We start from the raw sequence: 16686 nt of genomic DNA, 5'->3' as shown, positions 1-16686 counted from the left end.
ACCCACTCCGCCGGCTCCATGTAGCAGCGAGAGGTGAGGGCGCTGGGGCTGAGAGGCAGGGCACCAGCGAGGTGGAGGGGTGCCCACAGCGGGGGGCCTGACCGTGCGCGCCCGCCCACCAACCCGCCTCCGCCTGCTGCGCTTCCTGGCTTCCCAGCAGGCCCTGCCGCTGCTCTTCAGCCTCAGGAAGGTGCCAGTGAGCTGGGCGCCAGGCTCGGCCGCGACAGCCCGTGACTTCTGCACCTAGGTCATACAAGAGGTGAGGTTTCCACCCCACTCTGTGGAAACACTCACTCTGGGGGAGCCAGCCACGCCGCTGTGAGGACACAGCGGACCGGGTGGGGGGTGGAGGGGACGCAGCACATGGAGGAGCCGAGGCCTCCCGCCAGCAGCCAGGCGAGGGCACCATCCGGGAAGGGGGTCCTCAGCCCGGCTCGCGCCTTCGGAGGAGGCAGCTCCCCGCCAACGTGTGCTCTGCAGCTTCCCAAGGGACCCCGAGCCAGGACCACCCAGCCGAATCACTTCTGAATCCCTGACTCACAGAAACGATGAAAGAAAAAAAAGGGTTTCAAGTCACTCCATTTTGGGGTGACTCATTGCCCAGCAGTAGTGGTAACACGGGGAGGACCCAGCTTCATTCCTGTCCAGAACACTGGTTTCTGGAGAGAACAAGACAAAGCATCCCCGGCCCGTTTAACTGCGTTTCTTGCAAAATGACCTACCTAGAGCGCTTGTTCCCATCTGTTTGTGGGCGTAGGAGCAGCAACGATCTGTGAGAATCGCCCACGATGGCGGTTTATTAAAAATAAACCACCCGTGGCATATATTAATTTTGTAACCTCCCAGACCGTTTCTTATATCTAGGTATGGGAACGTCGAGAGACGGCAAGGCACCCATACCGCCCTCACACCGAACGCTTCTGGAATCATCTACGGAGAGCGTCACTGTGCGCCTCGAAATGTTATTAACTTGCATTTTCTGGGTGCTTGCAAAGGTTGGCGGTTCAAGAAATGGTAATGAATTCACTCCAGGCCTGGCCAGAACCTTTTAAAATCGAAATGAATTTCTTTCTTTCTTTTTTTTTCTTTCTTTCTTTCTTTCTTTCTTTCTTCTTTCTTCTTTCTTTCTTTCTTCTTTCTTTCTTTCTTCTTTCTTTCTTTCTTTCTTTCTTTCTTTCTTTCTTTCTTTCTTTCTTTTTTTTAAGAAAACCAGTAAAGACACTTTTTAATTCTGGAGAATGAGGGAAAATTTTCTTTAATTCAGTTTCATGGGTTCCCCTCTGGACCACCTTCTCATTGGTCTGTGGGGGCACGTGATCCAGATGCCTTCCCCAATCACCAGCAAGCAAGGCGGGGCCAAGGCGGCAGCATCTCCGGTGGGCTGTTTGGCTGCTGCCATAGCAACCTGGTGTGACGTCACAAAATGAGGCGGGGTCGAGGTCCTGCCTGCAGGCGTCTGGTTCCCCATCCGCTCAAAGCCACCTGAGAGCAGGGAGCTTTCGTCTCCCCATTCAACAGACGAGGAAACTGAGGCACGCGGGTTGCCTCAACATATAAACTTCTAGAGGAAACGACAGGTGGCCAGAGGTAGGTTAACCGGGCCACCCCCGCCGCAGGGAATTCTTAAAGGCCAATGCCAAAGGTCACACACTGTAATGTTCCTTTTAAGTAACATTTTTGAAATGACAAAGGGGTTTGAGTTGGAAGTGGGTGGGAGGGAGGGGTCTGAGGTTATCACAGGGCAGCTCCAGGGGTCCTGCCATGGTTAGATGCACGAACCCACTCAGCTGATACAATTATAGACCCCCCCCCCCACACACACACACACTCCAGAGCAAGTGAAACTGGGGAATCCGAAATCTGGGTAAGGTAGGTGGTGAAATCCACGTCCAATCCTGGTTGACAGATTGACTATTGTTTTATAAATGCACGCATGGGGGAGACTGGGTGTAGCCCGCATCTTCTGTATTATTTCTTACAACTTCAGGGGAGTCCACTATGATCTCGATACAAATTTCAATTAAAAAAATTCTATTTGCTGCTTCCTTAATATGCTAAACACGGAATTACCACGCGACCCAGCAACTCCTCTCCTAGGGATATGCCCAAGAGCACTTAAAATAGGCGGTTTAAACACAATCGCTCCGCGAACAATCAGGGCAGCCCTGTTCACACGGCCCGAAGCGGGAACAGCCCAGATGTGTCAGGGTCAGGCGCGGATAAGCCCACGTGGTCCATCCGGGCAACGGACTATTAATTCAGTCATGAAAAGCGGGAGGTGCTGAAACTCGCTGCAGCGCGAACGCACCTAGAACACACGACGCTCAGTGAGAGACGCGAGACACACGGGCCGCACGGTGTGTGCGATTCCACTTACGTGAAATTTCCAGAACAGGCACGTTGGCAGGGACAGGAAGTGGGTTTGGCTTGCCAGGGGCTGGAGGGGGGAGGGGGCGATGGAACGTTCTGGGTGAGATAGAGGTGACGGTTCCCCAACCCTGTGAATGTACTTAATGCCACTGGTCTATTCTTTAAAGTGATTCAAATGGTAAATTGCACATTACCTGTATTCTACCACAGTTAAAAATAGATCCTGCTGCCGGGCGGCGCCCCCACCGCTTACCGCTGACGGAGGAGCTCTGGCCTCAGGTGTTTCGTAAACCCCGTCGTGCGCTCTGAGGCGCGGCCAGCGCTGGCATCCACCGGGTCACGTCCCAGACGACACGTCCTACGGAGGCGGAAACAAGCCCGCTGTAAGTCACGACGCAACACGCCGATGGACCGGAGGACAGGATCATTGCTCTCACGCATGACTGTCGTGAGTCAAATCGTTAAACGTACGCGGCGGCGTATGTCGGTTAGAGAGCAATAAAACTGGAAAAAAAGTTAGCGTGAATAGTTTTAAGCTAGTGACGCTGTGGCTGTGTGTTTCGCTAAGCGTCCTTGCAGAGAGGTGCACTGCTACGGAGCAATGCCGGCGGGTGGGGGGACGCAGACGGAGGCGAACAGCTGTGACTCGGTAGCCAGCTGGTCCCCACTCGACACAAGGCACGCTGAAGCCCCCGCTGTCCGCAGCTCCAAGGCTGTCGCTGGCAGAGTGTCATGTGCGTCCCTGGCCACACGGTGGCGACAGAGTACGGGCTATTCCGGTGGTCCGCCCCGGCTGCTGGTGAGATCCATCTGGGGAGGGTGCAGGGGATTTCGGGTTCACCCCGGTTCCTGCCGCAGGGCGAACCCATTCCTGGCCATGGCAACGATGCAGGCGCACAATCCACATCCAAAAATGTGTGTGGAGTTGATTCCGGTCCGTGATCCCCAGCCCCTCCCCAGCCGCGTCCTGTGAGCTTCGCCCACCTTTACCTGCCAGGTGGAGCTCTCGGCTTGTAATTCCCCCTGGAATCAGCGATCACTCTCTCTTCCCCTGCACCCCTCGTAGTTACCAGATTTGGCAGAAATACAGGCCGCCGGTTCAATCTGAATTTCAGATGAATTACCAGTCGCCATTGGGTGGAGGGGTGTCCCAGGCAGTGTTTGAGACAAACCTGTACTAAAAAAAAAAAAAAAAAATGATTCGTGGTTTATCTGAAATTCCAATAAAATGGGCGTCTTGTGTCTTCCAGGACGAGTAGCTTCACTCCACTGGGAGCTCTCTCAGCTGGTGGCTCCTGGGTCCCTCCGACATGCACCCATCTCTGTGGGGTCTTTTGAGCATGTCCTTATGTTTTGACACCACGAAATGTTCGGGATCACCTGCCTGCCCTGGGAAGGCCGGAGGATCAGCCATTTCTCCGAGGCGTCAGGGGCAGCTTTTAACGCAGCTGTGGGTGTCGTTGGCAACAATGACCACGAACTTGGTGACATAATGCAGAAGTTTTCTACGACAGGTCTGGGGTCAGGAGTCCCACACCCAGGTGTGAGCAGGACTGAGCCCTCCCGAGGCTCCAGGGAGAACCGTCTCCGGCCTTTTCCAGCTTCTAGAGGCGCCATCTCCCTCGCTCATGACCCCTGCCCCCTCGTCACACTCAGCAGGCGGCCTCGTCCATGTCTCTGACTGCGACCCTCCCCCTTACAAGATCCCTGTGAGGACACTGGGCCCCAGGGATGACCCAGGGTCACCCCTATCTCAGGGGCCTTGAATTAATCCCATCTGAAAAGTCCCTTTGCCGTGTGAGGGGACACAGTCAAGAGTCATGGGGCCCAGGATCGTGGCTGTTATTCGGCTGCCCACAAGCTGTCCGTCCTCTATGGCCTTTGTTGCTTTGGGGCCACGCTGGTCAGGGACCCAGCCACTGGCCAGCTCTGACGACCGCAGGGTGTGGCAGCCTGTCCACCGCCCTGGCTTCCTCAAACATTATTTCAAAGTCTGCACAGCGAATAGCCTCCCTCCCCGCTTTCCCTATCCATTTGCGGCTCTTTGTACTTACATTAAAGCCCACGAAAAGAAAACCTTCCGCCTCTCGGTTCCTCGAGCCACTTCTCGAGCTCAGTCACCCTGCGTGGCTGCTGGCTGCTCCTCCTCTTCACACTTTACCTGCAGTTCTACCGGACAGCGCTGGACTGGAATGTTCTAGAGAGATGCTGCCCAGCACAGGAACCAGAAGCCACATGTGACTATTTCTATTTAAATCCTGTTGGCCGCTGAAGTCCACCATGAGCCAGTGGGAGGGGCCCGGCTGAGGTGGGCTGCGTCCAGCCTTTGTGGACCGACAGAGATGGCCGACGAGGGGGCGAGCCGGGCTCCAGAAGGCTGGCCAGGCCTCAGCCCCCGGCTCCCCTGAGTACGCCGAGGCATGGCTAAGCTCTGTGCACAGCTGGCCAGGCCTCAGCCCCAGGCTCCCCTGAGCATGCCGAGCCACGGCACAGCTCTGTGCGCAGTATTTTTGCCCCCAAAAGCACTTCGCAGCTCCCTGGCCGGGGACGCGGTCCCTGTAGGGGGTTCCGAGTACGAGTTACTCCAGTTCCCAGGGGCTTAAACAGAGAGGAAGGCTCGTTGGCGCTCACGGCTGAGGAGATGACGGGGCAGCCTTCAGGCACGGCTGGACCCAGGGCCTCAAGCAGCGGGCTCCTCTTCTGTCCCCAGATTACAGCAGCGAACTGGCTGGCTGACTCACAAGGTCACTCTGAGACACCCCCCTCCCAACCCCCCGCAGACCCCAGACCAGCCCCTGCCCCCATCATGCTCACTCGCTTCGGGACCCTCGCTCAGTCCCCAGCGCCTGGCCCCTGGCCCTAGGCCCTCTCTCTCTCTCCCTCTCTCTCTCTCTCCCTCTCTCTCTCTCTCTCTCTGGTCTCACAGACTTGCCTCTCTGCTGCCTGCACCAACTCTGCAGTCCAGCGGCAGCCTGACCTCAGCCCAGGTCACCTGGGCCGCTGCCACGAGTCGAAGGAAGTCCAGCTGAAGCATGGGCCAGCCCGTGCTGAGCCCGCCCACCCGCCTGTGACCACCGGGGCAAATGACCACGAAGCAGGCAACCGCGAAGGGCAGGCGTGTCTTCTCGGTTCTGGAGAGCATGCCCGGGCAGCTCCCGGCTCGGGGGTGCCCAGGTGTCCCTGGGCTGTGGCCGCATCCCCGGCCTCTGCCTCCATGGTCATCATCGCACAGACCCCGGCATGTCCAAGCTGGCAACGTCTCTGAGCGCCCACCCTCCCCTCTTCCATCTTTTACAAGGACACCCGATGTCGGACGCAGGGCCATCCTGATCCAGGATGTGACATCGTCTCAAGATCCTCGGTTACAGCCCTTTTTCCAAAGAGGGAGCAATCATAGGGCCAGAGGACTCATCTTTTGGGGCCGTGATTCAAACCTTTGCACTTCCGAGCCTCACTGGAGCTGGGAGTGTGGGTGGGGAGCACCCCAACTTACACATGGGGATACCCCAAGCAGCGCTGAGCCGGAACCCCCATGCACACGGTTCCTCTCCGGAGACCCACCCTGTGGCCTGCAGCCTGGGCCGGGGTTCAGCCCTGCGGGCGCGCCCACTCTCAGCCAGAGGGCCCGATGTGGCCGCCACTCACTGGGTCCACCGTCCGCGGGGTTCCCCGTCCATCTGTGGCTGCTCTCTAGTCCTTTCCTGTTGCCCCACGCCCACTGCCTCCTCCCGGAAGCCCTCTGGGCTGTTCTACCACACCTTCCCAGCCTGCCTAGTGGGCCATCTGCCTGACCTTCTTCACTGCCTACTCCTCAGGGTGATCAGCCTGTAGGGACCCTGGTCCTGGGTCCCTCCCTGTCATTATGTCCCCCCTGCATTCCGCAGCTTCCTTCCATCCTTCAAAACTGGTGGCACCCACCAACTTCTGCAGGCCCAACTCCTGGTCCCCCAGTTCTCACCTCCTGGCCAACCCCAGCCCTGAGGAACGTCTGGCAACGCAATGGGCCCCATCCTCTGCTCCCAACTCGACCATGGTGGCTGGGGGTTGGTGCCTGTGGCTCAGCACCCAGGCGACCTTTGGGGCCTGGGAGGCAGTGGGATCCAGCCACAGAGGTGGGCCCCCCAACCTTTATCTTCCCATCTGTATTATGGTGGGTGGATCCCGCCCTATGGGGAATGGGGGGCATGCACGCCATGGAGCTGGATGGGTGCCCAGGAAGAGACAGCCTGGCACCCGGCACCGACACTCCTCAGTGGCCATGGCTGGCCCACACGATTGGCCATCTCCAAGGATGTGGGGGACCTGAGCCTCAAGAAAGGGGGGCCTGGCTGGATCATCGCCCCCTGCAGGCCAGATGCCTGCTAGAACAGGGTGTGGTGCCTGGCTCGCAGAAGAGCAGGAATTGGGGGTTCCCCGAGCCCTAATTTCTTTGTCTGGATGGGAGGAGCTGAGTCTGAATGCCCCTCCCCCACCCCCTCCCCAGTGCCCACCGCCCCACACCACGCCAAGGGCTCACGTGTAGTAAAAAGACTTTATTAAGAAGGCTTTGGAGTCAAAAAATAAAACTCTTGATACAATTTTCTGAACCCTTAAGTCAGCTCAGCAAATATATAATCAGTAATTTAGCTGTGTAAGATTAAAGGTCCGTTACTTTAAAATAAAATATATTTTAGTTCTTAAAATTTATTCCATAAAGTACATATTTCCCTATAAATCCGCTACATATACACAAGAGGTAAAAAGTAAAAGTTTAAAAAAAATTTAAAAAATTAAAAAACTGACAACATAAACCACAGCAGAAGGGGATTAATAATTAAAAAAAAAGTCAAAAGTTTCTGGTTGGGCTGCCCCTCGCCCCCCAACCCCCCTCCGGCCTGTGCGGGGCTCTTGTATAAAAGGGTGACTGGTTCGCCCCGAAAAGGGAGTAAAAATGTCACGTCCTCGCGGTGGAACTTTCTGCAGAGGGCGAGCCCCCGCGAAAACCCCGTCAGGTCTGAGTTCTGTTCCATAGAAAAGGAAAACCGATTGTTGTAAAAATCGTGGTTTGCTTATTTTTTCCTTAAAAAGATCACCCTGGGAGGGGGGCGGGGCATGTCTCAAATAAAAAGTGCAACAGACCTTTTCTCTCCGTTTATTTTAACCTGTCGACTCAATACTGTTATTTGCTAAGAACTGAGGTGCCACTGGGCCGCAGGGTCGCCGTCTCCACGCCTGGGACCGGAGTTAAAGCTCGTCTGTAAACACTGGCCACGCTGCCCGCGCCCACGGCCGCCCTCTCCCCTCCCCCCTCCTCCCCCGCCCGGGCGAGGTGCCCCGCTAGGAAAAGATATGAATGGCCTGGGTGGCGGGCGTGTGGCAGGCGGGGCACTCCGGCTGGCTCTTGCCACAGATGCGCACAGCGCAGTCCATGCAGAAGAGATTGTGGCCACAGGGCACGAGCGCGGCCATCACCTCGCCCTCGGCGCACACCACGCACTCGCGCGGCAGGGCGGCGGCCGCGGGCACCACGCTGGTCGCGGACCCCGAGGCCGCTGCGGCCGAGGGCTTGCGGCTGCTTTCGGAGGCGCTCGAGTCCAGGGGGGTGCACGAGGCGGCCGGCGAGCTGCTGGGCAGGGAGGTGGCCGTGGAGAAGCTGGCGCTCGTGGAGAAGGACGACAGGGAGCCCTGCGGCGGCCGCCAGGGCAGGGCGCCCACCGGGTCGGGCGCGGGGCGGCGGGCCAGCGGGAGCTCCAGGCCCAGGCTGCTGGGCTCGGGCAGCGTGGGCGAGTGTCGCGGGGTGCCGGCCCCGCTGCTGCGCCGGACGCCCGGGGCGGGCGGCGCGGGGGCCCCGTTGGCGGCCGCGCAGCCGCTGAAGGCCGGCAGGGGTGCGGCACGCTCGAAGGGGGCCCAGATGGTGGCCGCAGCGGGCACGGTCAAGTCCAGTGCCAGGAAGTCGAAGCCGAAGTCGCAGTCCTCGGGGGCGGGGGGTCCTGTGGGGGCCCCGGGGCCGTCCCCACCGAATGTGAAGCCCCCATTGCCTGAGCCACCGTAGGGGCTGGTGGGGTTCGTGTCCGGCACCGGGGGAGCCCCGCGGCTGCCGGGATAGAAGGCCTCGGGACCCCCTGGGGCGCCCAGGGCACTGTCCCCACGGAGACTGGCTGTGGGCACCGGCGGCCGCCGCCCCGGGTTGGGGGCCTTGGCCCAGAGGCCGGCGGCCGCGCCGAGGAGGTCCAGGCAGACGTCCGTGCCGTTGGCGTGGAAGTCGCTGTCGGGGCCGGCGTCGGTGAAGGCGCCGGTGCGCAGCGTGATGTGCGCCTCGATCTCCTCGCGCGCGCGGTCCACGTTCTCGGGCATGCCCGTCACAGCGAACACCGGCTCCTTGTCGCGGCCGGGCGTCACGATGTACGTGTGCGTCCGCTGCTGGATGCGCTTGATGGTGGCGCCCTTCGGCCCCACCACCAGCCCCACCACGCGGTAGGGCACGCGCACCTGGATGGTGGTCTGTCCGGGCAGGTTGGGCGGGCCCTGCGCCGCGCCGGGCAGCCCGCCGGCCTTCGTGCGCGTGGCGCGGATCACGGAGAAGTGCTCCGCGGCAGACAGGATCTCCCGCTTGGCCATCTCCACGTCCTCCTTGCGGCCGGTCACAATAAAGACAGGCTCCTCCCCGCGCACTGGCGTCTTGATGTACGTGTTGGTCTTGGCGCGCAGGGCCTTGATCTTGCACCCTGCGGGGGGATGGGCACATGGGTGAGGCTGGAGACCCCTGCCCGGGATAGCCCTTTCTGGGCAGTGGCTTCAGGGGCCAGCCAGCTGGGAGACCCCCACCTGCGGGCTGTACCCCCTTCAGGCTTTAATCTCAGACACGCAACCTCCAAGCTCAGGGCCTCAGTTTCCCCCTGAGCTGGGTGCCCCGTGGTTGGCAAAAACGCAAGAAGGCGAGGAGGACTCTGTCTTGGGTTGAAGAGTGTCCCCCAAATTCACGTCCAGCCAGAACCTCCGAGTGGGGCCTTATTCGGAAAGCAGCGCCCCACAGGTAATTCGCCAAGATGAGTCCGTGTTGGGGCGGAGTGGGCCGCGGATCCGATGGCCGGTGTCTGCACAGCTGGACACACGGACACACGGAAGATGGCCCGCGACCAGGGGGGCAGGGGTTGGAGTGATGCGGCTCCAGGCCAAGGGACACAGAGCACTGGTGGCAGCTACCAGGAGCTGGGGGAGCACGGGACAGATCGTCCCCTGGAGCCTCCGGAGGGAGCGCGGCCAACGCCTCGCTGTCGGCCAGCCCCCTCCGCGCTCCGGAGCCGAGAGCTCATTTCGATGATTTCAAGCCACCCGGTTCGTTTGTCGGCCCCAGGACATGAATGTGACCCTGACACCCACCCCCGCGAGTTCCTTCCTACCACGTGACCCTCATAGCTCCAGGGAGCTGCTGGGTCTCAGCCCGATGCAGATTCCCAGGCCCAACTCAGGATGCCCCCCAAGGTCCCAGATTCTGGGGGACACCTGAGGACACACAAGGAGAGGGCGCTGTGGCTTTGTGCTCGCTGCCTGGCCTGGGCTAGGGGTCCTGACCCCTGGAGGGGTGCAGGGGTGCCATGGGGGCGGGGCCAGCGGATTTCTGATGGGGCGCCCGCCCAGGTCCCTGATACCCCCACCCCAGGGCCTTTTGAGACATCCTGAGTCCAGGCCTAGGAGTCTGGGAGACACCCCAACCCCCGCTGTCAGGCTTGGGGGGGAGGCTAGAGGGACACAGGGACATTGTGTCAATGCAAACAGGGCAGCATTGAGAGGAGTAAGTGTTGCTAACTTCACAGCCGGAGGATACAAAGTTGGCAGGACAAGTCGGCCCAGGGAGAGATCAAGGAGACCGGGCCTGGACCAGGGGCCAGGGCTACCCCAGGTGGCCCCACCCCATGCCCAAGAAAGACAGGAGCTCCCTGATCCAGGGCTTGGAGCAGAAGCAGGCCAAGAGGATAGGGGTCTGTGACCTCCAGGGAGGAGCATGCCCCCATCTCCAGGCCCCACCCCCTGGGCCCCGAGCCACGCCCCCCACAGCCACATCGCCTCTGCGTCTGCCGGGAGGGTCCCCTCCCTCTCTGGCAGTTGAGGTGGAGGGTGGCTTTCAGATCACACACATCAGTCCTGTCCCCTCCCACAGCTCCACTGCCCCTTGTCCTTGTCCTCACAATCCGCCCCCCCCCACCCCGCCGTCCTCTCCCTTCTCTACATCAAATCACAGCCTGGCCCCCTCCTCTGAGAACCGCACCCTGAATGGCCGGGCCCCAGCACACAATTCCAGACTTTCTGAACTCCCTGAGTCTGGGGACTGCGCTCTGAGGGCTGGTGCCCTGGGGACTTCTCTGGGCCCTCGAGGGGAGCTTCCTGTGCCCCAGCTTCCTCACCAGCAAGAAGGGAGCTGAAACACCCAGCCTCACAGACCTGGCGAGGGACGAGGAAGACACCCTGCCCCCGTGACAAGGGCAGGGAACTGGAGGGCATCGGGCCACCCTGTGCACAGGTGGGGTGGTGGGTCTCATTCCCGGCACGTGTGCGCAGCCGGACAAGGCCGAAGCCGACCCCCTCGGGTGTCAGGGCGGCGGGAACCGTGAGCTTCCCCTGGGGTGGCCCCAGGCGGAGCCCTCACGGGCCAGGAGGACCCAGATTCACTGACTGTACTTCAGCTGTGACAATTGTTGGTCCCCAAACCACACTCATGCCAAGACCCTAAGAGGGGGCAGAACTTGGGGTGGGACTGCCCAGGCTAGGAAACTGGGGACCCCTGAGTGACCCCGTCATACCCTGTACCAGTAGGGATGGTGGGGTGCAGCAAGCGTGTGTGGGGACATGGGGCCGCGCCCCGCCACTGATTAGTGGGCACAGGCTGAAGGGCGGGCTCCTGGGCAACTGTCCCCAGGAGACCGGGTGACCCTGGGAGTGTAGTGACTGCTCCGGAGGCTGGCCCCTCCCCTCAAAGTGGAGAGGCTGAGGGTCCCCATGCGCACCTGGATGAAGGCAGCCCTTCACCTCCCTTCGCTCTGGGGGTTCTGGCTCCACCTATGGGCTGGGCACCCAGAGAACCAGGCCCTACAGGTGACAAGCCACACTCATGGAGGAAACCTCAGGCCGTGGGGGAGCAGGGGCCCTGCCTGGGAAGGAGGACGGGGGACTTGAGGAGCGGAGCCCCAGAAGCGAGACAGAGCTGTGACAAGCTCCCACAATTGGGCAGGGCCGGAGTGGGGCGCAGCCCTGGCTGGGCAGCGCACGGCTGGGGGGCCTGGGGAAACGGGCTTGTCTGTGACACACGGACACGGCAGGAAGCCCCAGCACAGGTCTACACTGGCCAACACAAAGGGCCCCGACTCAGGCTCGGGGACCTCCGTACGCCCCACAGTGGACAGACAGCACCGAAGCACGGACCCCAACACCCTGCACTGTCCCGGGTCACTAGAAAGAGTGCCCGATGCCCATGGGGCTGGGGCCACGCACAGGGGCACTGAGCACAGGAGACCGCTCCGGCCAGCGGGGCAGTCCCCGTCCTGTACCCGGTCCTGAAAACCCAGCGCCGCCGAGCCCAGCCCTGGCCACGGTCAGACGCGGACATGGACTCACCCTGGGTGCAAGGCATGGACAGCGAGGGGGAAGGGCACGGGCCCACAATGCGCACCCTCTGGGAAACCCCACTTCTCCTGCTGCCCCGACCATGGAGCTTTGGGAGGCGGGCCCGTCGGGACTGCAGTCCGGCCCTGCCCTGGCGTTCGGTGGAGGATGAGGACTTCTGGGCGCGAGGCACAGCCTGAGCCGTCGCAAGGGGCAGGCTTGGTGTCCAGGGCCCCACAGGCTGGACAGAGGGGTGGGTGACTGGAGGAGGGGAAGGGGCGGAGCTGGGCCCCAGTCTTCAGGGTGGGGGCCACAGACGGTTCGGAGCCAGGGCCGCGCCAACGGCACGCATGCATGCTCCTGTGCCCTGCGCCCCGCCTGCGGGGTGGCTGCCGCCTGCAGGTCGGGTCAGAACCAGCGCGACACCGAAGTCCACACAGAAAGCCTGAGGGGGCGCTGTCCCCCGTCACCGCGAGGGGCTCTCACAGGCTCAGGGTCACCCATTCTGCAGGCGGAGCTCCAGAGTCGGCCACGACCAAGAATCCAGGCTGGTCCCCAATGCCCCAGGCACCTGTCCTCTACCTGACTCTCGCCACCCGTGTGGCGAGGCCTCCCTGCAAGGACCCTCGGGCGCCAGGACACGCGTGATCACACGGAACGTGCCCAGCAGACCAGCCTAGTGACCGAGCGGACGGCCCCTCGGCCTCGGGTTCCACGCAGCCCACCCGCAGGCTTCTGGGCACTCGGCGCGTGGCGACTCCCTTGTTACGCCTTCCAGTGCCGTGATGGGGGCCGGCGGCCAAGGCGGGGGCTACGCGGGAAGGCGGCAAGAGGGCGGGGGCCGGCGTCCGGCTGCACCTGCCCCTGGAGGCGGCCAGCAGGACGCAGAGTGACCCGACTCCCCCACTCGCACTGTGCCCGACCCTCCCCGTGTCCACGCGTGGAGAGGACAGACGAATGACAGGGAGCTTGCCGGCCCAGCCACCCCACCCGCCCGGACCGGCGGGGCATCCCCGCAGCAGGGCTGAGGGCGACAGGTCGGTATAATTCGAGCCACCTCCGATCCTTCTCTGAGTCCTGTTCCTGAGAGCTGGAGGCCGGGACCCCCAGCGGGAGTGTCCTGCAGCCCCATCTCAAGCACCGCCCAGGCCCCACCCCAAGTTCTAGAACCAGGCTGACCACAGGCCGCCAGCAGGGAGCGGGGGAGGTGCGAGCTCGCAGCCCGGGGAAAGTTGGGGCCGGTGGGCAGCGGCCGCCAGGGTGGGTGGGTGTGTGCTGGGCCGGGCACTGCCCACCACCCTCCACCCGCCCCACAGCTCCAGGGCCAATGAGCGGCGGCCGGCCTGATGTCACCCTGCAAATCTCAGCCTGGCTCTCTAACAAAGAGAACAATGGGGCGGCCACAGGGACGCTCGGGCAATGCCGCTGCCCGGACCCCCACACCCGGGGCCTGCTGCCCGCCGGCCTGCCACGCCGCGGCCATGGGGTTAGACCCCAGGGGTCGCTTTCACAGCTGGTCCTTCCACACGCCTGCAAATTTTGGGCTGGCCCTGGGAGCAGGGTGGGACCCTCTCTCATCCTGTCCTGCACCCCACCCCCAGCAGGGTCTCCAGACTGGCAAGTAGAGATGTACCCCCTCCCTCTGAGCAAACTTCTCTTCCCAACCTGCCTGGGCGGCACCCCACCCCCCCAAACCCGAGCCTGCACGCCCGGTGCCTGTTTCAGGCGTGGAGCGCCCACCGTCCAGCCAGACCCGGTCCCCGGATGGCACAGCCCGCGGCGCGGGCAGCGGGGCCGCACTCAGGCCCTTCTGGGCTGGAGGTGCCCAGACAAAGGCAGCGACAGGCCGGAGCGCGGAGGGGAGGAGCGCGGGCTGTGCCCAACTTTTCCCCACGGCCGGCGGCAGGACAAAGGCGCACGGGCGGCCGCTGAGGCCCGAGTCCACGCGGGGCGTGGCCGCGGGCTGGACAGTGGCGCAGGGACCCCCGGGGCTGCACCCCCGACGGCGACCACTCACCCTGGCGCCCCACGATCTCCGCGACGTGCTCGGAGCTGGGCACGGGCACGCACTCCGTCATGTTCACGCTCTTCTTGCGGCTGCCGATCACGCTCATCTGCTCGGCCAGCAGCGTCGGGGGGCCCAGGGCCGCGGGGTGAGGCGCGAAGCCCGCGAACACGTCGGGTGGCGACGGCCGGGGCGGGGGGCTCGCTTCGGGCTCCGGCAGCGGCGGCGGGGCCACGGCCACCTCTGGCCCGTCGGGGGGCGCAGGCTCCGCGGCTGTTCCGCCGTCCGCGCCCCCCGCCGCCCCCTCGTGGTCGCGGCTGCTCAGCCCCAGCACCGATAGCTGATCCAGCGCCAGGCGCAGCGCGGCGGCCGCGTCGTCGGGCTCGGGCGGCGGCCGGGGCGCGGGCGCGGCCTCCTCGGCGCCCTCAGACGCGAGCGGCGGCGGCGGGGGGCCTGGGCTGGGGTCCCCGCCGGCCGGCGCCCCGGGCCCGCCGCCGCCCGCGCCCCCGCCGCCGTCGGGGTGGCCGATGGAGCCGGGCATGGCGCTAGCGCTCGGCCCCGCGCCCCTGCCTGTCGCCCGCCGGCCGCCCGCGCCGCCGCCGCCGCCGCCCGCGCCGCCGCCCTCCGCCTCTGAGAGCTCGGCCGCCGGCCGCCGGCCATCCAAGCGGCGGGGCGGGGCGGCGGGGGGCGCGGCGGCGCGGGGCTGCTCGGGGCAGGGGCGGCGCGACTCTGCTTCCTCCTCGGCGGCGGCGGCGGCGGCGGCGGCGGCGGCGGCGGGGCTCGCGGCGGCGGCGGGGCTCGCGGCGGCGGCGGCGGGGCTCTCGGCGGCGGCGGCGGCGCGGACGCTCCTTCCCTCCCGCCGCCCTCCCTCCAGCCGCCCGCCCCGCCCCGGCCCCGCCCCCGTGACGCGCACGCCGCCAACAATGGGGCGCCGGGCAGGGCGCACGCGCGGGCCGGGGCGCGGTCACGTGGGCGCGGGCCGCCGCCGCCTCGGGCGCCCGGGCGGGCTGGGCGCGCTGGCACGTGTGGGCGCGGCCGCAGGTAGGTTCCGGTGGAGCCGCAGGGCCGCGGGGCCGCCGCCCTCCCGCTGCCGGGGGCCCTTCTGTGCTCCGAGGCACCCCGCCCCCGTCCCCGCCCCAGGGCCCGGCCCCTCCTCCAAGGACGCCTGGCGACCCGGCCGACCTTCGGACTCCGGGCCAGTTCCCCCGCTCGGTCCCCGCACGCACCTGTCCCCGTGGGCTCTGGGCTTCTGGGGAGCTCACGGGCACCCACTTTTCCCAGCACGGAGTGTGCCGGGGCGAGACTGCGCCACGCGGGAGGCGCCTTCCCGGCTCGGGCCGGTTTCCGTGGGCTGGGGCCCTGGACTGTGAAGACCCCCGTGTTCTGCGGTGTCGGGCCCTGGCCTGCAGGCTCTTCCAGCAGCCCAGCGTGCCCAGCTCCAGTGCCACCCTGGCCCCGCGACCCTTCCTCCAGTTGCCTTTCTTCTTTGGGGCGAAGGAGTCTTCCGGTGTCCCCGTGGAATTCCTTGTGATAAGTGGGCTGGGAGTAGTCGCCGGGCCGCCCAGGTCCCTGGCTGGCTGCGGGCAGCCTGCTTTTTTGCCCCACACCGGTCCCTCCTACAGTAACTATCCACAGCCTCACCCGTCCTAGGCACCCCCCTCCCCGCCATGTAGTCCATCAGCCAGAGCTGTCCACAGGGCAGGACTGTCCTTCACCTCCAGTCACTTCCTGCCTATTCTAGCTTCCCTGGCAGGTGCCCACTCCCCTAATTAAAGCCCTCAGTCCTGTGACCTGGTCCCTGTGCCTGAGCCTTCTTCCGCACCTAAAATGACTGTCTGGATCCCAGGCCACGTTCAGCTCAAGGCCCCAGATATCTGCACCAGGATGCTTCAGAGTACTGTTTACTTTGCGGTAACTGCCTGGCCCCTCCCCTGGGACTGAACTCCAGAGGCAGGAGGCCAGATCTGGATCCCTCCTGCTCCCCGCAAGAGGCTTGGTACGCAGTGGGCGCTCAATTAAAATGCTTACCATGTGAGTGATGGAAGGAAGTCAGATGGTCCAATCCCAGGGCCTCGCTGCTCCTGCAGCCTCAAAGGCTGCAGGCGGTGTCCTGACCCCAAGGAGGACGGGGACGGGGGAGGTCGAATGGAGGGATCCTCTCCGTGGTGGGCTGAACAGTGAACCACGAAGACTTTCACCCCCAATCCATGGGACCTGCAGACATGTCGCCTCACGTGGCGAGGGACTCTGCAGGTGAGGGTCAAGGTCTCTGAGACAGGGACGACCCCGTGTCCCTGGGGGCCCAGTAGCCCACGGGGTCTTCATGAGGGGAACGCTCAGGGATGGACGAGGCCGTGCAGCTGGCAGTGACTATGAGACGGACCCGCCCTGCCCGCACCTGGATTTAACCCCACGGGACCCGCATTAGTCTCCCGACCCCAGAACCGTCAGAGGGTCACTGCTCGTGGTTCACGGTGACTTGTGCCAGCCACCACAGGAGGCTCGCACAGGCAAGGCGGCACCCCAGCGGGGTGTGGGGTGCTTGGGAAAGCTCTGCTCGCCTGGGGCTGGGGCAGCTCCGCGTCTGGTGAGGGCGCCGAGGCGCCACTGCCCTTGCGGCTGGGGGTCTCGCTGGGGAGGAGAGAGTTCACGAGGGGCTGTGGAGCTTGGAAGGCGGCTCAGTGCCAGCGTGGGCCGTGGTGTGGGGGCTGTGACGAGCCGAGGGCCCTGGGACC

The 16686-nt window shown here is 63.9% G+C and overlaps 1 protein-coding gene and 1 long non-coding RNA gene across 2 annotated transcripts; one reads left to right on the top strand and one right to left on the bottom strand.

Moving 5' to 3' along the window:
• The first annotated feature begins 217 nt into the window (after positions 1–217).
• Positions 218–4749, top strand: LOC118612487. The gene is made up of 3 exons (XR_004955007.1): positions 218–1014; positions 2581–2818; positions 3621–4749. It is a non-coding gene; the product is annotated as an uncharacterized LOC118612487 (long non-coding RNA).
• Positions 4750–7574: 2825 nt separating this feature from the next.
• Positions 7575–14627, bottom strand: MEX3D (mex-3 RNA binding family member D). Its single transcript, XM_016126688.2, has 2 exons — positions 13964–14627; positions 7575–9074 (listed from the first exon to the last, which is right to left on the bottom strand). The coding sequence occupies exons 1-2, from the start codon at positions 14490–14492 to the stop codon at positions 7687–7689; spliced, it is 1917 nt and encodes a 638-aa protein (XP_015982174.2). The 5' UTR covers positions 14493–14627; the 3' UTR covers positions 7575–7686.
• Positions 14628–16686: the final 2059 nt, after the last annotated feature.

This window comes from Rousettus aegyptiacus, unplaced genomic scaffold, assembly GCF_014176215.1.
Source record: "Rousettus aegyptiacus isolate mRouAeg1 unplaced genomic scaffold, mRouAeg1.p scaffold_m13_p_16, whole genome shotgun sequence".
NCBI classification, from domain to species: Eukaryota; Metazoa; Chordata; class Mammalia; order Chiroptera; family Pteropodidae; genus Rousettus; species Rousettus aegyptiacus.
The sequence above is the reverse complement of the archived record's forward strand: the minus strand, read 5'-3'. Positions and strand labels throughout refer to the sequence as shown.

Coding starts and splice junctions, on each gene's coding strand:
- MEX3D (XM_016126688.2), bottom strand. CDS start 14,492: ATGCCCGGCTCCATCGGCCACCCCGACGGCGGCGGGGGCGCGGGCGGC. Junction 9,075..13,963: donor GGAGATCGTGGGGCGCCAGG/GTGAGTGGTCGC, acceptor ATCCCCCCGCAG/GGTGCAAGATCAAGGCCCTG.